The sequence below is a fragment of the Lutra lutra genome, chromosome 8 (assembly GCF_902655055.1).
Source record: "Lutra lutra chromosome 8, mLutLut1.2, whole genome shotgun sequence".
In the NCBI taxonomy this organism is placed as follows: domain Eukaryota; kingdom Metazoa; phylum Chordata; class Mammalia; order Carnivora; family Mustelidae; genus Lutra; species Lutra lutra.
In genome coordinates, this window is record NC_062285.1 from 128,877,143 (window position 1) to 128,901,400 (window position 24,258).

A 24,258-nucleotide genomic window follows, 5' to 3' on the forward strand; every position below is an offset into this window, starting at 1 on the left:
GTAGGAAAAAAGGGCAGAGAGCAGTGGGGCAGGAGTGGAGGAGATGGTGTTTTTTAAGATAAGGTAGACTGGGAAGACCTCTCTAAGAAGGAACATTTGCGCAGAGTTTGGAAAGGAAAGAGGAAGGGGCATGTGAACGTGAGCAAGGAATATCCCAGCCTGAGGGAGCTGCATGGGCAAAGGCGTGAAGCTTGCAAGTGAAGTTGGACAGACAAGGACAGACAGTGTGGCTGTGGAGTAAAGTAGGCAGGGAGAGAGTGGGAGGAGAAGAGGCCAAGAGGTAGGCAAAGGCAAGTCCTAGAGAGCCTTGCTTGGAAATGAGCATTGAGAGTTGAGTCCAAGTGTGGTGGGAAATCATTGGAGAGTTTTGAGCAGAGAGGGCAACATGAGATTTTAATTTTTAAAGACAACTCTGGCTTCTGGGTAGAGAATAGATCATACCGGAGCAAGGAGGGAAGGGAAACGGACACCAAGGAGGTGGAATTGCAGTTGCTCCGGCAAGAACTAATGGTCCACGTAGCAGCAGTGGAAGTAGTACAAACAAGTCAGATTCTGGATGTATTCTGAAAGTTGAACAAAACGATTTGCTGAAAGTTAGATGAAGGTGAAAAGGGAGACGTTGAAGATGATGCTCAGGTTTTCACCTGAGCAGCAGGGTGAGTAGTCATGGCTGTTTGTGAGGCGGGGCAGCTAGGGGAAAGCAGGGAGGGAGGTAGTCCGGAAGCAGGGTTTGGTTTTAGATATATGAACACAGAGATCTTATTTGGCATCAACATGGTCAGGTAGGCCTGTGGATGTGAGAGACTAGAGTTCAGGGGAATGGTGAATGCTGGGAGTATACATTCAGGACTCACCAGTATATTTATTTATAAAGCCATGAAACTGAATAATAACTAACATGTATAAAATGTTTACCACATGCTAAGCACTTTACCTATATTAACTAATTTGATCTTCGCAATAACTTTAGGAAATTGCTCTCCATTTTATGGATGAAGAAACTGAGGGATGGACAGGTTAGATCCCTTGCCTCCATGACACAACTTGTAAGCTATGGGGCTTAGACTCACTCAGGTGGTCTGGCTACACCATTCATGCTCTTAGCCACAATATTGCACTAGATGAAATTACCTGGGGAGTGAGTGTCAATACTAAAGAGGCCTGATTTGGGATTCTAGAGCATCTAGAGCTTGAAAAGAGGAGTAGGATCCAGCAAAGGTGACTGTGAATGAGTAGCCAGGGAGGTGAAGGAAGCCAGGAGCTGGTGATGTTCTGTAAGAAAGTAAACAAAGCATTCGGAGAATGAAGACATAATCAGCTGTGACAAGTGCTAAGTGGTCAAGAAAAATGGAGGCTAAGTCTTGACCACTGGGTATGACTGCATGAGGATTTTTGGTAACCCTGATGGGAGCAGATTCGTGAACTAGTGGGCATTAAAGCTGGACTGTAAGAGGCGTCGAGAAAGCCTGGGCGTAGAGAACGTGATACCTCAATGAAACATCACAGTTACTTAGTTAAGTAGGTACTGTTATACCCTTGATTTCACAGGCAAGGGATTTGAGATGCCAGATGTTGCACAGCTGGCAAAGGTCTGGCTTACCAGATTCCCTCATTGCCACTAGCTTCTGGGCTCTTAACACTAGCTTCTGGATTTTAATTCATTATGCTATAAGGCTGTTAGATGATCCCCCATCCCTCATGGACTGAGCTTTTCTGTCAAGCTAGTCAGTATGGTAGCCTTATGTAAACAAAGGGAAACAGGTGCCACTTTTAAAGGAGCCCCAAGAGTCTGGGGCATGTCTGCAGAGGGCCTGGATGGTGGAGGGTCATAGGAGGAACAGACCATGAAGCTGAGCACATTCGGTTTGGTAACAAGGAGATACACTTGGGCTATGAGCACTGCCTTCCTGTTGGTACTGATTCAGGGACTTTGGGTTAAGCCCTGTAGGCAGACTTGGATCCGTGGAGGGAAATCACAGGCAGAGTTTTGATCTTTTTAGCAGCTGGAGCTGTTTTAAGCTTGGAATGAGCCTCTTTATTACTACTAGTAGTCAGTGCCAGCTATCATTTTGTTGAACACTTATTATATACCAAGTCCTTACTATGTGCCAAACATTTTACCTTTGTTAGTCCATCAAAGCCTCACAAAGCCCTATGAATCTGGCACTGTTATCACTCACTGTTTATAAATGAAGAAATGGGGGCACCTGGGTGGCTCAGTCAGTTAAAGCATCTGCCTTCAGCTCAGGTAATGATCCCAGGGTTCTGGGATCGAGTCCCACATCGGGCTCCCTGCTCAATGGAGATTCTGCTTCTCCCTCTCTCTCTGCCACTCCTCCTGCTTATTCTCTCTCTCTCTCTCAAATAGAGAAATAAGTAATCTTTAAAAAATATATAAATGAAGAAATTGAGGTTAAAGTACTTACTCTAGGTGACTGCTTAAAGCCTGAATGAATCAGACATGTCTCTGCCCCAAAGCATGTACATCGAACTGCTACACAACACTGCCTGTCTTCAAATGAGATACTGACTTTCTTTGGAAGACCTACAGAGGGAGTGCTAGCACTGAGTGGCAGATGAGATTAGATGACTTCTAAGAATCCTTCCACAACAAAAATTCTGTGACTTTAGGGCTGTATTGTTTCTCCAAAGGAAGAGAGGGATTTAATGGAAATAGAACCCTACATAGAACCTGAATCTGAAACCTGAACTACAGTAACTATGTTTGTAGCAGTGTTTTCCTTTCCAGCATTTTACTGACTGGTTTCATTTGTTCGCCTGTGTACATATGTCTACATACGTGTGCCGATATCTCTATGTCTTGAGTCAAGATAGCTTGTCATCTGGAGGAAATTCCTTGATATTGATTTGAGTTATAATTTTGTTCATCTTAAATTGTTTGTTTCTGTCCTTAAAACCCAGGCTTTGTGACCCTTAAACCATTTGTACTTTTCACATTGACTTGGATATTTTCAGAGATTTAAGAATAGAATAAATCCAGTTGTGGATATAGGTCATTATTGCCCAGCTCTAAATATGTTCCCAGAGAAATCGAGAGTCCAGGAAGCAGAGTGTATGTCAGCTGTTAATTATATCCTCAAGTCGCTCTGCCAAAAGTCGGTCACTGTGCCCTAATATCAAAATAAGAGCCTCACAGTAACATGCAGGACAATAGGGTTGGATTTTTGTGTGTACATGATTTTTTATAAAATAATTATTGCAAAATTAATGCAGAGAAGCACTCTAGATTTCTGAATTGACTCCAGAAAATATTTTGCCGACAGAGAAATTTTATATAATTGCCTGATTTAAAGTACACCCCAGAAAGCCTCAGACAATGATTGGATACATGTACTGAACATCAACAGGATAACCACATCAGGTCCAGCAACTAAATTACCTATGAAAAGAGTAACAGATTACCCCTCAGGGACCAGAGCACAAGTAATTTCTAAGATACTCGGAAAGAGAAGGTTTTTATTTATTTAGGTAGTATCTTGTGTCTGATAGACACAATGTTCTCATAGAACTTCGTTTCATGTGATTCTTTCAGAAATCTTGTGGGACATACTTTCCAAAATCACATCAAACTGCATTTTCATTTTCTTTGCCTGGCGCTCAGGACATTTAGGAACTACTAATGGAACATTCTGAAGATGAGCAGACTGACGCTCAGCAATGGCCTGCCCAAACACCAGAGAGTCACACAGCTAGTAAGTAGTAGAGCTAGGACTAGAAGCCAGTCTCCTACATCCAAATCGAGACTAAACCAAGCTGCTGCTTTGGCTGCTTCCTTTGGATTTTTCACTTTTGTGTTATGTCAGCTGGGTTATATTTCAAGCAACAGAAACCGACTCTGGGTGATCTAGCAAAAAAGGAAGTGAATGGAAGCACGGGGGCAGTTCGCCAAAAGAGCCAAAATATCTGAGCCTGAGCAAGGCCAGAAACCAGGAGAGTATCAGGAATCTGGGCAGGGAAAATAAGGAAAAGTTCCTAGTTCATCATCAGAACAGTTAATGTGTATTTTAAAATGGCCCATCCTTGAATACGGTAGTCACCATTCAGATCTTAGGAAAGTTTGATGGGCATATGACTCAGCTAGGCCGACCCATGGTCATGGGGTTTGCCTGGTCAGGGACCTCTTAACTGATATTTACAAAAGAAACCATGGAGGGAGGGAAAACGATATCTCAAAGAAAGCAGTACCAAGGGCTGCTTGGCTGGTTTAGTCATGTGAATCTTGATCTCGGTGTCATGAGTTCAGGCTCCATGTTGGGCGGGAGCCTTGGAAAGAAAATGAAGGAAGGAAGGAAGGAAGGAAAAAGAAGGGAGATGAGGTATTGCTAGGTATAATAGAGCAGGTGTCATGGATAAAGGGAGCTATATTCTTCTAACTGGAAATTGAAGAATTTAGCCTGAATATTTTTCCAGAAGATTGAAAATGGGAGCCATCTAAAGCTTTGCACAACATCAGGGTCTTCCAGTCACATATTTCTGCAGCACTCTCTTAGTTTATAGGAGTACTGTCTGCTCAGAATTATACAGGCCATCCCCCATATCCAGGATGTGGAGTTGTTGCCTTTTTAGGAGTTGTTGCCGGAGTTCATACTTAAGAACCAGATTTCATGTTTAGGTACCATACTAGAAATCAGCAGAGATGGGAATTGGATTCCTTGAAGAATCCATATGGGGATACCTTTGATTCATTCATCTTAGAAGGCTCAACTACTAAACTCATTCACACTAAACGGCAGATTTTACAGGACATCCCCCTGTCTGCTATTTGTAGCACTAAATAGCACAGTCGGTGGCTTTTACATGATATAAATCTTCGCACGTTTGTGTGTGTTTAGTGTTGATGAAGCTTTATGCAATTCAACCTGCAGTTACTAGGTTTAGATTCAGTGACTTAGTTGTCCAACCTGTAACCTATATCCCTTTTTAAAAATTTCATTGAAATACACTATCTGTGCAATACAATGTGCCCACTTGAAGTATATGGTTTCATGAGTTTTGACAAAAGAATATGCTCCTGTAACTATTACTACAAATAAGATATAAAGCATTTCTGTCACGCCAAAAAGAATCTTCTTGCCCTTTGCAGTAAACTCCCCCATCGAGGTAAAAACTGATATAATTTTCATCATTGTAGATTAACTTTGCCTCCGTTAGAACTTCTTATTAAATGGAATCATGCTGTGTGTCACTTTCTTTTTTTTAAATATTTTATTTATTTATTTGAGAGAGAGAGAGAGAATGAGAGGGGAGAAAGTCAGAGGGAGAAGCAGACTCCCCATGGAGCTGGGTACCCAATGTGGGACTCGATCCTGGGACTCCGGGATCATGACCTGAGCCAAAGGCAGTTGCTTCACCAACTGAGCCACCCACGCGGCCCCGTGTGTCACTTTTTTGTCCAACCTCTTTTATTCAACATAAGGTTTTTGAGATTCATCCGTGTTGTGTATTTATCAATAGTTTGTATTACTGAGAAGCTTCCTGTTATATGATTGTACCACTTTGTCTGTTTACCTGTTGATGGACATTGGCATTGTTTCCGGTTCTAGGCCACTACCGATAAAGCTGCTGCGAACACATATGTATCAGTATTTGTGTGTGTGCATATTATCTTTTCTTTTGGGTTAACACCTAGGAGTAGAATGGCTGGGTCATTATGTTAAGTATATGGTTAACTTTACAAGAAGCTGGCAGTTATTTTCCAAAGTGGTTGTACTATTTTATACTCACCATCAGTATATGAGAGTTCCAACTGCTTTACGTTTTCACCAACGCAAGGTATTATTGGTCTTTTAAATTTTACCTTTTATAGAGGGTGTGAAAGTCGTATTTCACTGTGGTTTTTATATACATTTCCTTGATGATGAGTGATGTTGAGCATCTTTTCATATGTAAAATAGCCATTTATCTTCTAATGGAAAGTGTCCAGTCAAATCTTTTGCCTGTTTTTAAACTGGGTTGTCTTTTTATTGAATTGAAGCGCTTTCAATATATTCTGGAAATAAATCCTTTGTCAGTTTTATATGTTATGAAATTTCCCCCCATCTGTGGCTTGCCTTTTTCATTTTCTTAACACTACCCTTTGAAGAAGAGAAATTTTTAATTTTGATGAAGACCAAATCATAAAATTTTTCTTATTTGTGCATTTAGTGGTGTGTCTATAAAATCTTTGCATATCCCAAGGTCATGAAGACTTTTATGAATCTTTTCTTCTAGAAGTTTTTATAGTTTTAGGCTTAGGAAACATTTCAAGGTAATATATTTCAAGGTTCACATTTTTCCATATGTGTATCCAGTTCTAGCACCATTTATTCAAAAAGATTACCTTTTCTCTATTGAACTGCTTTGGCAACTTTATTGAAAATCAATTGATGATACATTTGTGAGTTTATTTCTGACCTCTGTATTATTTTTTTGTAATTGAAATATAATTTATATTCCACAACATTAATTTTAAGAGTGTATAATTCAGTGGTTTTTAGTATATTCATGGGTTATATAACCATCATCAGTATTTAATTCCAGAAGATTTTCATCACCTTAAAAAGAAACCCCATACCCACTACCAGTATCTCCCTAGTCTTCCCTTCCCATAGCTTTCGATAACCCCTGGTCTACTTTCTGTTTTTATGGATTTGCCAATTATGGACATTTCATATAAATCAAATCGTGCAGTGTGTGGCTTTTTGTGTCTCTTCTTCCAATTAGTATAATATTTTCAAGATTTACCCATGTTGTAGCACATACTACTACTTCATTTTTTAAGTTGGATTCTATTCTATCCTATGATCTGTATGTCTTCCCTTCACTAAGTACCACACAGTCCTGATTATTGAGGCTAAGTCTTGAAATCAGGTAGTGTTTGTCTTCCATCTTTGTTCTTCTTTTTCAAAATTGTTTTGTCTATGTTAAGTCCTTTGAATTTCCACATCCAATTTTAATTAGTTTATCAATTTCTGCAGAAGAGCCAGCTGGGTTGGTGATTGGAATTAGGTGGATTTGACATCTTCACATTAATAAGTCTACTAATTTGTGAACTGGATGTCTCAAGTCTAATTTATTTCAGCAGTATGTTTTAGTTTTGGTGTACCAGCCTTGTGCTTTTTTTTTTTCCTCTAAGATTTGTTTATTTGAGGAGGGGTGGGCCAAAGGAGAGGGAGAGAGAAACTTAAGCAGACTCTATCTATGCTGAGTGGGGAGCCTGATGTGAAGCTTGATCTCACAACCCTGAGATCATGACCTGAGCCAAAACCAAGAGTCTGATGCTCAACCAACTGTGTCACTAGGTACCCCTCCAGTCCTGTTCTGATTTTGTTCAATTTAATCTCATTTATTTTATGTTCTTTGATGCTGTTATAAGTGGTATTTTGTAAAATTTTTATTTTCGAGTATATAGAAATATAATCAATTTTTGAATATTGATTTTGCATCCTGAGAACTTGCTAAGATATTAACTTATTAATGCTAGTAGGTTTTTGGAATATTCCTTCAGTTTTTCTATATATATAATCATTTTGCCTACAAATAAACAGTTTTACTTCTTCTTTTTTAATGTGTGCCTTTTATTTCTTTTTCTTGCTTTATTGCACTAACTAGGACATCCAATCAAATGTTCAATAGCAGTCATGAGAGAAGGCATCCTTGCCTTCCTAGGGGAAGAATATTCATTATTTGACCATTAAGTATGGTGTTAGCTGCAACTTCTCATAGATGTATGTGTTGAGGAAGATCTGTTTCTGGTTTGCCGAGAGTTTTTATCTAAATAGATCACATGTTAAATTTGGTCACATGCTTTTTCTATATCTGATGATGGGATGGGATCTTTTTTTCTCCTTTATTGTGTTAATGTGCTGAATTACTGTGATGGATGTTTTTCTAATTAAAGCAACCTTGCAATCCTGAAATGTTTATCCCACTCCTCCTTGGTCATAGTGTAGTATTTTATCTTGCTAATACTTTACCTTGCTAATGCTTTCTTAAGGATTTTTGCATCTGTATTTTTGGAAAGAGATCGTTTTGTAATTTTCTTGTAATGCGTTTGTCTGGGTTTGGTATCAGGGCAAAGCTGGCCTCATAAACATGAATGAGAAGTCTTCCTTCTCTGCTTTGTGAAAGAGTTTACAAAAAACACTTTGTCTTGATTTGCGTGTACTGTGTACAGTAGTAAATGTTTTATAGTGGGGAGGGAAAGATAGCCTGTGGGACCAATTGGTCTGTCAGTCTGAAGACGACTATTTGAGCAATTCTTTAAGTTGATGTTTACTTCCAGAGATGGTGAGTTAAATTGGAAACCTACCAGGTCACTCATGCCAGACACAGAGAGCAGAGGCTTTTATTTATTTATTACGATTATTTATTTATTTGAAAAAGAGAGAGCGAGCATGTGAGAGAGCATAAACGGGGGAGAGGGAGAAGGACTCCCTGCTGTCCAGAGAGCCAATGCAGGACTCAATCCCAGGACCCTATGATCATGACCTGAGCCTAAGGCAGATGCTGAACTGACTGAGTCACCCAGGTCCCCCAGGAGAGCAGAGGCTTTTAGAGCACCCAGTATGTGACAAGTACCACTAGAAAGATAATCTGAGTATTTTCCAAAGCAAGTGTGTCTGCCAAAACAAAGCCACATTTCACATACCTATCATGTGATGCTATGAATTAAATCAAAGGAAAGAGAAATAAAAAAATAAAGATCATAGATTGGACTCTTCAGTGAGTGAGATGAAATTGAGATGAACATACATAAAATATTTAATAACAATTTTTTTAAAAAAATAGAGAAGCTGTTTTTTAGTTCAGCTGTTCAAGAGAAATGACAGCCAGATCAAAAATTCAAAGGTGGGTTCTCTGAAAAGAGAGAGCAGGGATGGGTCCGTACAATCAAGAAAGGCTTCCCACAGGAAGAGAGATTTAAGCTAGGCCAGTAAAGACTGGCAGGATTTAGATTTAGAGAACCAAAGGTAGTTTCAGGGGAGTGAGGCCAAGCCTCTCTAGCAGGAAACCAGAAGCGCGTATTGGTGGAGAGTAAATTCAAGTGCAATACTCCTGGACCTTCAAAGGTGCTAGGAAATTCTTAGGTAAATGCACCTGTAAAGCCATTGCCTGTTCTTGTGTTTCTCCCTCCCAGTGGACAAAGAACTTCTTGAGTGCACCAAACAGGTTTACTCATCTACAAATCCCCGATACTTGGTATAGCACCTAGGGTACATTAGGTGCTCCGTTGTCATTGAATAAATGAGTGAATGAAGAGACTTATTGCCTACATGAAAAATTGACAGTACTTGTATCTCATGGGGTTGACCTTGGTTTTGGAGCCACATAGAGGCATCAGTGTACTAGCTGGTGGGAGTAACATCTCAGCAGGTAGATCCCTTAGAGGAAAGCTGATGTTTCATTCTGAACTTGTGCTCTTTCTGCTTTACCAGTCATACTCAATTCTGGCTCTGTGCTAGGATCACCTGGGGTATTTATTTATTTTTAAAGATTTATTTATTTGACAGACAGAGATTACAAGAAGGCAGAGAGGCAGGCAGAGAGAGAGAGGAGGAAGCAGGCTCCCCACCGAGCAGAGAGCCCGATGCGGGGCTCGATCCTAGGACTCTGGGATCATGACCCGAGCCGAAGGCAGAGGCTTTAACCCACTGAGCCACCCAGGCACCCCTCACCTGGGGTATTTAAACACAGTTGCCTGAGCCCCATCTCAGACTGATTAAATCGGAATCTCCAGAAGCTGTGCCCAAGATCTTTCTTTTCTTTTTAAAGCTCTCCATGTGATTGTAAAATCAGCCAGGATTGAGAACCACTATGGTACACTGTTGCTTTGTTTGAGATAACTAAATGGGCTTTTAGATGTGTCAGCTGTAAATGATTAAGCTTGCCGTATAAATGCTTATTAATGCTACATCGTAATTATATCCACCAAGATTTCCTCTCTCTCTCTCTCTCTGTTGGGTGTCCTTTAAACAAAAGACCTCAAGTCTTTTACATTTCTATGAACAGAACTAGAAAAACCAAGAACGTTTGCCAACTGAGGAGAAGCAAAGTTGTGAAATTCTCGGGTGGTGTTGCTGTTGTGTGGCAAACATTGCTACTCACAGATTACCCTGGTTCGAGTGCTGGGTCTCAGGGAGAATTTCAGGGTTACTATTTTTTATTTCATTCTCTGGTGCTTTTTAAAAAGATCTGCATCTGTGTTCATTCTGCGTGTTTTGTTTTGTGTTTTGGTTTTTTTTTTTTTTTAGCAATTTCCACCTTATAAATTCTATCAAATATACACTTTTTTAAGAAATGTGTAAAAAACAAAATTGTTTCTAGTGGGGAACCTTAAAACTGGGTCAAAAGTAAAATAAAGTGTGCACATTAGCATGAATGTGCATTTTGAGAAAGGCATAATTCTAATCAGATGCTCAGGGGGATCCAGGACCCAAAAATGTTTAATAATCAATGCTTTTAGTCTGAATACCTTCTCTGCCAAAATTCAAGGTCGTGTGTGAGCTGGCTTCTGCCTACCCACCCGATGCCATCTGCTACCACTCTCCCTTGTTCTCTATGGACCAACGATAGAGATATGCTTGTAGCATCCAGAATGTGCCATATCTGTCACTGTTCTGGATTTTTGTATGGCCTGTTCACCTGGTCTGGAGTGACAGTCCTGTCCTCTATTTTATATCTTTAGGTGTCACTTACAGAGCTTTTCCTATTAGACTCTGTCTTGGACAATGTTTGCTCCCTCCACTCCCACTGTACCTTCTTGCATTTATTCTATTTTGCTGTAATTGTTGGTTTACAGCTCTGGCACCCCATCTGGACTATAAGACAGGGTGTGCCTGTCTTGGCACTTATGCCCAGCCCCTCACTTAACCTCTGTTGTCATGTAGAATGCACAATAGGGATCTAACAGCTGTAGGACAAACATATGGCCTTTTTGTTTTCAGGTGCTCTTGATCAAACTACAGAATGGTTAAAAGAATCTGTAAATGAAGAACTGCTTTCTCTTTCTGAGACTGCTTTAACTCCTGGGGCCGAAAACAGCTCTAAGCCAAGCCTGAGTCCTACACTGGTGCTAAATAACAGTTATTTAAAACTGTTACATTGGGATTATCAGAAAAAAGAATTACCAGAGGTGAGTGGTTTTTTTTTTTTCCTTCCCTCAAGTTCTCCAATATTTTAATTCACAAGTTCTATCTGTGCATCAGCTGGTCTGTCTAGTGTTGCGTGTGGTTTAATGACTTTCCTGAAATCAGATAGAAATGGGAGTTTGGATGTAACATTGCTTGTTTTATATTTTCATGATATTGAGCTTCCCTTTCTATTTTTACATTTAAAATAAACATGCTAGACACTCATCACAGATGGAGCACGTCTTCAGGAACTGACAGAAAAGCTGAATCAATTGAAAATTATTGCCTGCCTGTCCCTAATTACCAACAACATGGTGGGTGCTCTTACAGAAGGCCTCCCTGAGCTTGCAAACAGGTTAAAAAGGATTTCAGCTGTTCTACTTGAAGGCATGAACAAAGAGTAAGTTCCAAGTGTTTTTATCTGCTCATCCTCGTGTTAAGGCTCCGCGTGTGTTTCAGAAATCATGAGTGATCCTGGATGTCTGGGTGGGGTATTCAGGACTATACTTCAGAGAAGCTTATCTTACACCTTCTTTTTCTAGAATTTCTTTTAATATCTCTGAAGGTTTAGATGTCCTTTCATAAGAAGGGAGAGATCTTTTCCATGCCAAGTGCCAGGGTGAGTGTCCTATTTCCACTTAGGATGGGCATGTGTAAGAGCTCTTCTTTGACAGTGCCTTGGAACAAGCAAACAAACAAACAAAAACGCAGAATTCCATGCCGAGGGTTTAGAAGGCCCTATCAAGGAGGCTTCCTACTCAGTTGTTCTGACTCCCATCATTTTTCTGCAATGAAATGTTTACCAACTTGTCTGATCCAGCCTGCTATGAACTCTTTGGTAGAAGTAGTGACATCCTGTCCTTCAGAGATATTGCACAAGTCCAGTGAAGGTCTTGTTTTTTGCTAAATTCATTGCCCAGGATCAGACCTTGGATCTCATTTGGGTCATCCTATTGTGAATCCTGTCCAAGTCAGAAAATTCCTAATCCTAGTCAATGACCAGATTTTTTCATTGGTCTTACATGGGTCAGCTTCTCTTGCTGGTTCCCCTTTAAGGTGTTTTTAAGGCCTTACATTGTTCATTCCTGTCTTTGAAGGGAGATGCCCCTATCCCTCCATCCTCCTCCCCATTACCCAGAAAGCACATAAGATTACTTGATAAAATCCTAGAATATTAAGAGCGAAAAGGAGCCCAAGTGATTACAACATCCAAAGTTGTCAGAGAGAGAAAAGGATTTATCTTGGGCTGCACAGCGAGAAAAAGGGGAAATCAAGGGCTGAGGTCTGGTCAACTGTGTCAAGGCCCTGCCCTTCCTACTATTTTTGTGCTAGTCATCCAGGCTCATTTACTTCACATTCCAGGACACAAGACCTGTAACGAAAAGAAACCTTCTCTAGGTTTGCAGCTGGTCTTACCTTAGCATTTCCCCACACGGGGTAACTATTACTTTCCAGAAATTTTATTAAGCCTTTAGAGAACCCACAGAGCTCTTTAAGTATTCATATAAAGCATATAGCAAAGTGGTTAGAGAAGTCGAGCTTCAGGTCCGACAGACCGCGATTTAAGTCCCAGGTGTGTTATTGCCTGGTTAGGTACCCTTGGACAAGTTCCCTAATCACTCTGAGCCTCATTTTCTCACTTGCAAAAAGGGATAATTGTGCTTACTTACCAATGTGGGAACTTAAGATGATCCATTGTGAAGCACTTAGTACAGGTGTTTGGCGCATGGTGCTTGATAAATGTTCACCTTTAATAACTAGTTAGTTGTTAAATCGTCTTCTTTATAGAAGCTCTGCCTCTCCAATTGCCTTATCATTTTAATTCCTCATGCCTGCCCACCCCTGTTCTCTTATCCTTTAATTCCCATTTTGCACAAAGTTATATTAAAGACCATTTCTGGACAGTGAGAGGCTGTTTGCAATCATCGTTCCTCAATAGTTGGTGGACCCAACACATGCCCTTTCTAATTGCCTCTTTTTTCTTACCTCTTAAATAACCCATTGCCAGTTACTTTTTATGGTTTTCTGGGATTTTTGATTGGGTACTTGAAAGTAACAATAGGAAGGAGATTATCTTTGATCATGATAGGTCAAGAATTTTAGGTAATTTGTCATTATGGTATTAACCTCTAAATAGGTTCATTTCTTGTGGGGTTTTTTTTTTAAGATTTATTTGTTTATTTTGGGGGGGGAGAGAGAGAGAGAGAGAGATCATAAGTGGGGGGAGGGGCAGAGTGAGAAGGGAAAGAGAGAACCTCAAGCAGACTCCCAATACAAGCCCAATACAGGGCTTGATCCCAGGACCTTGGGATATGACCTGAGCCGAAATCAAGAGTTGGCCACTTAATTGACTGAGCCACCCAGGCGCCCCCTTCATTTCTTGGTTTTGATTGGTTTTATAGATTCACTGTTTGGGCATGGGTGAAGGAATTGATTCTTCATTCTGTAAACATAGATTTAATAACAACAACAAAAAAAATCTATGAATGAATCTGCTCAGACCAAAGGGTTTGTTTTAAGAAGTAAATAGGTATTTTCTTTTCCTTTCTGATGGTCCTGCAGGAAAATGGGGTTGCAGACTTATTTTCAGGGACCACCTTTTCTGACTCTGCTTTTCTAACTAAACAGCACCTACAGAATTGAATGGTTTTAAGCATTTAAAAATCTGCTACACATAAGGGGTGGTACCTGGGAGAAGTTACTATATTCTAAGTTCATGCTAATAGAGGTACTTATTGTCTGTGTAAATGAAAAGTGACAGACATTTGAACTAAGTTGGTATATTAAAAAATGTTTAAAAACTGCTGAGTAAAAAAACTATTCCTGATGCAATTTTGTTTTATGCTTTTTTTAGGACCACTAACTTGAAGGAAGTCCTGAATTCTATCGGTGCTCAGACTTGTGTTGAGATTAACAAGGCCCTGGCGGAGAGAGGTCTATCCATTTTGAATGCTGAGGTCCAAGCTAATCTCATAGGCCAATTTTCAAGCATCGAAAAGGAGGGCAATCCTATCTGGTCCTTGATTGGTGGGTCCTCATGTTTTCTTTGGTTTCTGCTTCAATTCCAATTTGCTTTTAACTTGCTGGTTTTGACCAATGTCAAGTGTCAGTTACATTTGTCTTAAATAGATTACCTACTCCCTTTGGAGAATAAATATTGAAAATATAAAGAAACAAATTGTACTTTCAAAGGTTTGGGACTCACTGCTTCTTCTGTGTATATATGTAACTGTGGGGGAATGTTCCAGGGCTTTCTGTCTTACTACCCAGCCAATAGATTTTTATGAAGAAAATACCATAGTGCTACCAATATGTTAAAATCCTAGATCTATGCAACAATCCAAACCAGCTGGCAATGATACCAGTTCTGCTGTGAGCTAGGCTAAGTGAGCTGAGGCCTCTTTCTTGGCCAGGCTTAAAGGGACAATGAGCAAAGAGGCTGTGGAACTGGAGGGCATAATGGTGGGCTTTTTTTTTTTTTCCTTTGTACTTAATCCCTAGGCAAGTGTCTGTCTCCGTGTCAAGTTGTTTTGGTGAGTTGGGAAAATGGAGAATGCATCAGTTAGGACTCTTTCTAATACTTGTGACAGAACTGAACTAGTGTAAGCAAAAGGAAGTGCATTTGCTCATGTAACCAACAAGAGCAGAGCAGGGCTGTCTCCTATACGACTGAGTCAGAGCGCAGACCGTGTCACTGACACTAATTTCCCCACCTCCTCCCTCAGCACTGCCTTCCTTTGGGCTGGCTGTCTTCACAGAGACTCTCTCCATCGTGGCAAGACAAGCTTCAGCTCCAGCCTGTATCTTTCCATATTGAAGTCAAGTGAAAAACAAGGTGTTGGCTTCACTCTTAGCCCAAATAATGACCCCAGAATAGAGTCTTATCGGCTTCAGTCGGCATGACTGCAGGTCAAGTCACATTCTTGAATCGGTCATGGTGGCCAGAGGGGAAGGAACTGGAGCTTGAGATGTGTGTTCAGTTCCTGGAGTCACGGTGAGCCGACTTTCCCTGCAACACCTAGTCTGAGAGTAGGGAAGAGAAGGTTTGGCCCAGACCAAATTGGGTGCTTTGGCCAGAAGAAGGGGGAGAAAGTGACATGGGCCACAAAGCAAGTGTGTACTACAGAGAATGAGGAATAAAGACCAGAAGGAGGAAAAGAGCGTAGAATTGGTACTGTGGACTAATCTGCAAGTTTTCAAAGTACAATGCTAGCTTCCCTAAGAGTATAAATACTTGTCATTATTTTTTTTGAGGCTCTCACATAGGTCTCTCATTCCTACCCCTGGGGATGTGGAATGCTGGAGATCTAGGCCACGAAAAGCTCAAGACTTTAAACCTTTCCCAGAAAGGAGTAGTGTTGGTAGCAGCACTGTGGGCTACCAAGAGATGACCCTGAATGACAATGACAAACACAGGGCTGAGGCCTTCCCTGTATGCCTTCACTGCTGATTCCTGTGTGCCCTTATGGCCTTGGTCTCCAGCAGAACAGCCCATCCCTGGGAGGAGGAGGGGCAGACTGTCTGCAGTCTCTGCCACATACCACTAGCCCCCACTAGTATACTGGCCTCATGAGGATGGAATGCATGTCTCTTGCCTGCCATGTCCCTGTACCAGGCTGGACCCACAGATGGCATTTAATAAATACAGTTGACCCTTGAACAAAATGTGTTTGAACTGCACACGTCCCTTACATGCAGATTTTCCTTGATATAGTACTGTAAATGTATTTTCTCTTCCTTATGATCATCTTAGTAACGTTTTCTATTCTCTAGCTTATTTTATTATAAGGATAATGTATATAATACATACACAAAATATGTGTTAATGAACTGTTTATGTTATCAAGAAGGCTTCTGGTCAACAGTAGGCCATTAGTAGGCTTTTGGGGAGTCAAAAGTTATATGTAAGTTTTTGACTGCACAGGAGGGGTCCGTGCCCCTCGCCTCCAATTATTCAGGAATCAACTGTATTTGTGCAAGGGGTGAGTGTATCAGAAACTTACACTGGGTGAGTACCTCACATAACCATCTGGCTTCAGACTAGGGACTCTCAATGAGCCAGTCTGACTCCAGAATCATATTCTTATCTACTCCTGCTGGGCCCCATAGTCAGAACTGGAGCCCTGCTGTTGGTTGGCATGGTGGCCTGAGCGTCCACATGTCCTCTGTGCCCTTGCTTTAGATAAGGGAAGCACTTGCAATTTCAGAAGGGAGGGAGCTGGGCTGCCCCACCCCAGGGTAGCCTCTTAAAATCTGGTAAAGCACTTTTTTTTTTTAAACCCAGCTATCCCCAGTCCAACCTTCCTGCTATTTTGCAGACTGAAAGCATTTTTAACCTCATTCAAAGTACCGTTGCCTAGAAACTAAAATGACTCATTTGAGCAGCTCTCCTTCGACTCTGGAAGCCAAGGGCACGCCTTTGGCAGGGACTCAGTTTGGCCGCTCCTAAGTGGACAAACGCTTCTGTCATTTTATTCTTGGCCTAAAAACTGACTTGTCTGCAGAGGAGACAGAAATACTCGTCAGCATAATAAGTTTTGAAAGAGTTTCTTTCTTTAAACAATCTTTCAGGATAGTGGTTGGACCATATCTGTGATGAAAGCAGACCTGGGCTCCCGAGCGTCAGGCAACCAGTCTAAGGGGAAATTCAGTACACAGTTGACTCTTAATTTTCTGTTTGAAGCAAAGTTGGAGTAAGTTAAGCACTCAGAGGAGCCCACGAACATAAGAAGGACCAGTTAGCCTTGGTTTTCCTTTCCTGTTTGTGGTACCCATAGTCTGCCTTTTTTTTTTTTTTTTTTTTTTTTTAAGATTTTATTTATTTATTTGAGAGAGAGAGATTGGGCACAAGCTGGGGAAGGGTGTTGGGGAGAGAGGAAAGAGACTCCCAGCTGAGCAGGGAGCCTGACACGGGGCTCAATCCCAGGACCCCAGGATCATGACCTGAGCTGAAGGCAGACACTTAACCAACTGAGCCACTCAGTTGGTTCTTGAAGTGCTTTTTGTTCTTGAAGTGCTGTTTATTTATAATGGGATTACAACTCCCACTATGTTTTTAGCCTTTTGAAAAGATAACTAGAAAAGGTTTCTTTCAAACCAGCTTTCTTCAAATGCATATGATAACTAGGGAACAGTTATTTCTAGATGACCTGCTATGTGGATTATTTACATGCTTGTAGCTGTCTGTTTTTTTTAAAAGTAATTTTCAGTTGTCTAAGTGATCCATACACGAATGATTTGTTCTTGTTGACAAATCATGGGTCACATCAAGTCCTCTTTGGCTGCCCACCCTGTTCCTCCTTGACTCTGTTGTTTTCAGTGGGTTGTACTCGCTTTTACATAGCTTTTTCATTCCATTCTCACTTCGGTTCGGTCAGCATCTGTGATGTGCCTGCCACGTGCCAGACCAGGGATATAAAGATAAGAAAAGACACAGCCCTAACCCTTAGGCAGCTTTCCATCTAAGAAGGGAGAGAGGCATATATATGTTATCAAGTAACCAAAGTATAGCATGATTGTCTGGCTGGTGTTAGGGAAAGTCACAGAAAGGAACTAACTTTAGGCTTATCATTGAAGGATGTTTTGGACTTTGGGCAGAGATGAGATGAGAGGGAAGGGTTGTCTAGTAAGAGAAAACAGTTCTGGCTAAGACAAGACATGTGACATTGGGAACTTAGAACTCTCGGTCAGACCTGGCTATGTGACTTTTGGGAGAAGAGTTTGGAGACAAGAGTTTCATTAATGTCATCATGGTCCATATCCTATGGACTGTGTTCTCTTTAGTGAATTTTTCTTTGTGAGGTTTCCGTTTCAAAAGCCAAAAGAAGTCCTTGAGGCTGTGTGGCTGGTAGCAGGTCTGGTCTGGTACTATTTGTCTGGTGTTGTTGCCGCCGCACTGACTTAAGCATTTGCGTCCTCTTGCAAAGCTCCTTCACATGCAGACGCACTGAAGCAGCAAAGGAGGAGAATGGAGAAGATGGCCAGCTGGAGTGCCAGCTGGGGCAGCCCCTCCTCAGTGCCTCCAGATTGTTGGCCGCTGGTGGGGTCACTGTATAATTTGTTGTCCAAACCAAGACACGTTTGAGACCATTCTTGTTCATTATGTTAGCCCAAAAGGGGGAAAACCTGGATGTGTGGTCACCCTGGTCATGTGGTAATTTGGGGCCCCCAGGTTTGCATCTCTAGATTTTTCGAGAGGAACCAGAAATTTGGATTTCTATGTGAAATCCCCTGATTTTAAAGAATTTCTATTTCTTAAAAAGACAAAAACAAAAACAAACAAACAAAACATTGTATGGGGCCAAACTAGCAGTGCCAGTTTACAGACTCAGCTTTCGTGTACATAACTAAATCAGGAATAGTAAGTATTAAGTTTTTATAAAAGAGCCCCTGTCCTTCTACAAAAGTGCTCTACATTTTTGTGTGTGTGTGTGTGTCATTTAGCCATTGCTCTGTAACAAGGCACCTCAAACTCCACAGCTTAACCCCCACAGATAATTAGTGTTGTTCACAAGCCTGTGGGGCACCTGGGTAGTTCATCTGGTCTTGCTGGACTCACACATGCGTATGTAGTCAACTGTGGCTTGGGTAGGCAGCTCTGCTGATCTTGCCTGGACTCTCAAGTGTTTGCAGTCTTGTTGGCTGTAGGTTGGTCTAAGCTGGCCTTTAATGGAACAGCTGGGATTCCCTCAATGTGGTCTCTCCTACAGCCCAGGCTTGTTCACGTGCAGTGGTGGGTAGAGAGAGCAGATGTGAACCATGGCACTTGGAGCCTCTGCATTCAACTAGCCTACCAGCACTTCTGGCACATTCTGTATCAGCCAAAACAAGCCATAAGGCCAGCCCCTGTTCAAGATACGGGGAAATAGTCTCCAGCCTTTGATGGGAAGAGCTACAAAGCTACCTCTTAGAGGGTGTGGGTATAGGGAGGGCAAAGAATTGGGAATATTACTGCAGTTCACCTACCATAATTACTATTCTCATTTGCTTTTTAAAATAAGATTCTTTAATAATGGGACAGCTAAAGATATCTTCTTTTTCCCCAGATAAACGAACCCAACTCTACATGAAAAATCTACTTTGTCTTCCAAGTCCTCAAAAATGCATGCCTCCCGTCCCAGGAGGCCTTGCTGTCATTCAACAGGAGCTAGAAGCACTGGGCTCTCAATATGCAAACATTGTGAATCTCAACAGACAAGTGTATGGACCATTTTATGCAAATATACTTCGAAAGCTGTTCTTCGGTGAGGAAGCCATGGGAAAGGTGGATGCTTCATCTTCCAACTAAAGAGGAACTGACATTGGATTTGAGGTTGGAAATCCAGCACTTTGGTACCCAGTCTGTTTCCGCCAGTGGCATGACAGATGTGGCACCTTCTCAGTCCTGTTCGTGGTGCAGTGTTGGCCTGAATTGTGTAATCCAGTAATATTAGCATTGCAGAAAATATGCACTTCGTATAGAACCTATTCATACATCATTTTCAAGTTCATAAAAAATGTTTTTAATGGACAGAAGGCAATTTGTAATTGATTATATTACCTGTATAATACCTATAAATGTTTTCTTCAGCATTCATATATGGCTTATTCATCCAACCTTAAGGAGTTGTTTTTCCTCACTTGTCAATATCAAATCTAATGATCTTTAGTTTTGGTACAACTTCTTAAAGGGTTGGAAGTCATGAGAATAACTAAGGGGATGATGTTCTGAATAAATGATGTGAAGTAAGCATAATTGTTTTGTATTTGTAATTTTTGAAATGTACAATGAAATATTATTAATGTGTAACAAAAACTTACATGGTAAGTCTTCAAATTCCACAAATGTACCAAATCACATTTTATATTACCAATTGTCAGTATTTGTCTAGAACTTAAATTTATTAAAAATATTTTAAAGCTATGTATGAATTTTAGATAAAACTTCTATTGTTCATTTAGTGAAAACAGAAAAAAAAATCCCTTGTAAAATGTTATTCTAGAGGTTAGTTTTCTCTGCCTGCAACTTATCCTACTCTCTGAGAGAAAAAATTTTTGCACAAATATCTTAGTGAATGTCCTTGCATTTCTCAGGCCCATTGATAAGGTTTATATAAGATTTTGATATTTTTACATAAGGCAGGAGTGGTTTGAATTGATTTATGTGTAATAAGGGAAGTTAACAATAAAACCAAATCTCCAGGAGACCCCCATTCTCAGTGAAGTTCACATCTGAAAAAGAAATAGTTGAACTTTGGATTTTTAAAAACCATATAACTTGCTAGCAAATGCCTCCTGTGCTGACTAAATTTTACCCCACTGTGACCAAGATGCTCTTCTAAGTATCATTATCATTTGACATTCTTGTGCATTAGAGCAAAACTTGGCCAAGTTGGCCCTAGTTGTCATTGGGATTTTAGAGAAATCTGCTTGTCCTGGAATTACATACTTGTTTTGAAATGTTAAGGGAAGCACTATGGTCTGGGCAGACTCCGTCTAGAAAGTACTTTATTCCCATAAAACACATTTTGATTATTTTGTTCTCGAAGGACTCATTGGATCTTCGTAGTCTGGTGGGGAAGAATGAGTAAGACATAAAAAGAAATCTTCCTTTCTTCTTTACCTCCTTTTCCTCACTATGACTTCCACCATTATGGTGCTACTTGATTATTTGATAAAGTTCAAGGAAATGATTGTGTGAATAAGTTATCTCCAATCTTTACATTTTGGAGGGATCTGCCAAAAGTTGAGGAAATTTTGTAAGTTTTTTTTTTTTCCTCACAATGACCAATATATAAATCAGCCATTCTATCCATCTGAGCAGCTGTGTATAAGTAGACTTTTCCTGAAGAGCACATCACTCTGGGTCTTCCCCATTTGCTACCCTCTCTTCCTGTATTTCCCTTCTGCCCGTGTTGTCCTGTGCTTAGAAACTATAAGGTGCTGAAGATTTTTGTTTTCATTTTTTCTTAAGTTGAAGTAGTTTTCAACTGTGTTCACTTTGGAGTATGGGTGGCAGGGAGGGTCTGACGAGGAAAAGTAATAGGTAGTGTGACTTCTTGTTGCTTTCTGAGGTAAATTGTAAACTTAACAAGAAGACCAGGTGGTGTACTTTTTTAATCATCAGATTGGAATCCAGCTGGTATTCTCACATACTTGATTATACTGCAATTGCCAGCAGGAAAACAATGTGCAGACTTTTTTTTTTTTTTTTAAGTGCATTTAAAATGAAGGGCATTCTGCTGCTTTATTTTTCCTTTTTTAAGTCCCAAAGTAAATCTCAATGTCTCAAGTCTGGATTTAGGCAACTACATTTATTAGGCTTTTAAAAGCATAGCCTTTAGCATGTTGTTTTGGGTTTTGTTTTGTGGGGGTTTTTTTGTTTTTGTTTTTGTTTTTTGGTTTTACCTAAATGTTTACTTCTCCTTTTGAGGTTTTCTTAACGTGGTCTTGTTTTTGTAATGTCAGTTTTATTAAACACCCTACACACATTTTCATTCTTCTGCTAAAACATGTATTGTGTGCACTAGTTAAATTTTAAAACATTAAAAATTATTTCAAGATAGCCAGTGTCTCTTTGTTTTCAAACCACCGTTGGGTAACTCGGGGCTGGGATATTGTACAGTCTTTATTGCAGTTGCTCTAGAATGATTCTTCTGGTGATTGTCAGAGCCTTAAAGAGATTAGGTCGTGGTCACTCACTCAGTCGGTCAGTCAACAAATACCTATTAAGCATATACTGTACACCCAGAGGTATCCTACATTTTGTGATACACAGTGACTAGACAGACACTGTCCTCAAGAAGCTTATAACCTAGTAAGAAGGACAAACTTGCAAACAATCACAACAAAGTGTAGTACAGGGCATAAAACAAGTACACGTATTACTAGAGGTAATACCATCAAATTCTATTTCATGGCGATCATTCTTGAGCTACAACAGGAGGGATAGGCAGGAGTTGCCAAGGGCTAAGAAAGGGGAAGACATGATAGACCAAGTGCATGGTGAGTACAGTGGTGTGGAGAAATGGCAAGCCAAGGACCAGCACCTAGTAGAAAAGTAAAAGCGAGGGGAAGCGAAATGAGAGAGGTAAAAAGGTTCTGGGATGTTATGCTAAAATTTGTGGGTCTTGTCCTGAAATAGATAAAGAATCTGAATCTTTTGAAACAGGAGAGGGTTATGTTTTGGAAATTATGTTTTGGCAAGATTACCCCAGCAAAGAACACTTGCTGTTGGTGCTGGGATATTCCTCTGTGTGGAGTGTGTACACATACATGCATTCACATGGTATATGGAAGTATATGAACATATGGTATAAGGAAGAGAAATGGACCCAATCCAATTGAAGCAGAAAGGGAGCTTATTGCATAGCTATTAAGTACCTCACAGAATCTTCTTAATCTGGAGAATCAGGCTTGGAAAATGGGTAGGAACCAGGGCAATGCAAGCTGCAGGACTCTGGCAAAGCTGGATTCGGTCTTACGGCTTCAGAGATTGATTTCTCAAATGTCCTTGCTTCTTTGCCTCATTTGCTCAAGATTTAAAGTCCCAAGTGTCAAAAAGCAGAAGAATCTAGGCCAAATGCCCAGGCTCTTATTTGCAGGGGATGGAATGAGGGTGTAGCTGACCCTTAGACTCCCATGGTCCCATCAAGTTCACCCAGCTAGAGATGTCTTCCAAATGGACAAGGTTTGTTGAAGAACAGACAGAGAAAAAAAAAATCCACCATCATGTACATTTATGAGGTCCTTAAAATTTGAATGTGAAGAATGTGTGAGCCCACCCAATCTAGCATTGCCTCTGACAATAACACCATAATTCAAGGAAGGTCATAAGCATGTGAAGTCAGCCTTTACTGGTGCATGTAGATGAGCTGTTGAGCAAATAGCTCCATGTCTCAGTGGCCTCACAGACCCACATTTCTCAAATTATTGTTCAAAGCAGGGGGTAGGTTGTTGGGCTTGGGGGGAGGTGCTACTCCATTCAGTCCCTGAGAAGCCCAACTTCCATCCATCCTGTGACTAGCTGTCCCCTTAGCTCTCCAACATCTCCATTCCCTCAGAAGATAGGGAAAGAAAAGGATTGCCTACTTCCACTCATGGTTCACTGGCCAGAACTCAAATCGTGTGGCCTCATCTAGCTGCAAGGAAGGCAAGACAGTGTGCTGAGGAGGAAGAGGCTGATTTGGTAAGTTTATATTGGTAAGCATTAGCCGTCTCTACCTTGGGTCCTTCCAGCTTCCTTAAATAAGCCCCATGAAACTTATTTTCCTGAAAACAGGTTTAAAGCCATGTGCCTGCTCTGATCTTTGACTAGCAGTTCTCCGGAGCACTGTTGAGAGGATTTTAAAGCCTGATCCAGGAAAAAGAGTAGAGAGCTCGTTCTGGTTGGCGAAGTATGCCGAGGCCATGGAACAGGCCACCTGTTGTGCAACATATTTTTATTTCTAACTCAAACCCTTATTAAACCTAAACTTCCGCCTGTTCCACCTCTGGGGGTGTTAAGTCCCCCAATTTTCCACTCCTTGTTTAGTGAAAGTAGTGTGGGACTGACAGTTACAAGACCTGAGTTTGAATTCGCTTCCGCTACTTAATAGCTCTATGAACTCAAGCCAGTTTCTTTAATTTCCTCGAGCCTCTGTTTCCTGCTCTACCTCACAGAGATGCTGTGAAAATCAAATGAGATAACGTATTCAAAAACATCTGCAAACTCTAAAGCATAATGTAGTCAGAATACATTAAAATAACTGTAATTTATTAGTCCTAAATCTCTTTCAAGCTTCAGGAAGTTTTAGTACTGTGAGCTGTGATGGTCAAGTACTTAAATCCATCAGAACAGAAATGGTCATATCCCATCAAGACCATGGTTCGTTAAGTCCACTATTGTCATTGGCAGACAAACTCAAGGGTATGCAGAAGGCAGCAGTAATTGTCCTTGGTGACAACTGTAAAGCAAAGTGACAAACCCAATGTGTTCTAATTGTGTCTAGTAACCACTGATGATTTAATCTGTTAGAAAGTACGTTTGTATTATTGACTTGTGTCCTCTTTTTCTCTGTTTTTGGGATGAAGCTTCCTCTTTCCTGTTTCTAAGCTTACTATGTTAGTCTCTTTCAGATTCCAAAGGAAAGGGACTGAGGGGTTTATT

General features: G+C 40.7%; 1 protein-coding gene across 2 annotated transcripts in view; it reads left to right on the forward strand.

The window, feature by feature from the left end:
• The window catches only part of TCP11L2 (t-complex 11 like 2), a 39,832-nt gene extending 18,157 nt beyond the window's left edge, over positions 1 to 21,675 (forward strand). For both annotated transcript variants that reach the window (XM_047741713.1, XM_047741712.1), the window contains exons 7-10: positions 10,947 to 11,134; positions 11,351 to 11,532; positions 13,987 to 14,159; positions 19,178 to 21,675. In XM_047741713.1, the coding sequence (XP_047597669.1) occupies positions 10,947 to 11,134; positions 11,351 to 11,532; positions 13,987 to 14,159; positions 19,178 to 19,419 (785 nt within the window). In that variant the 3' untranslated portion in view covers positions 19,420 to 21,675. The remainder of the gene's footprint in view (positions 1 to 10,946; positions 11,135 to 11,350; positions 11,533 to 13,986; positions 14,160 to 19,177) is intronic.
• The last annotated feature ends 2,583 nt before the right edge of the window (positions 21,676 to 24,258 follow it).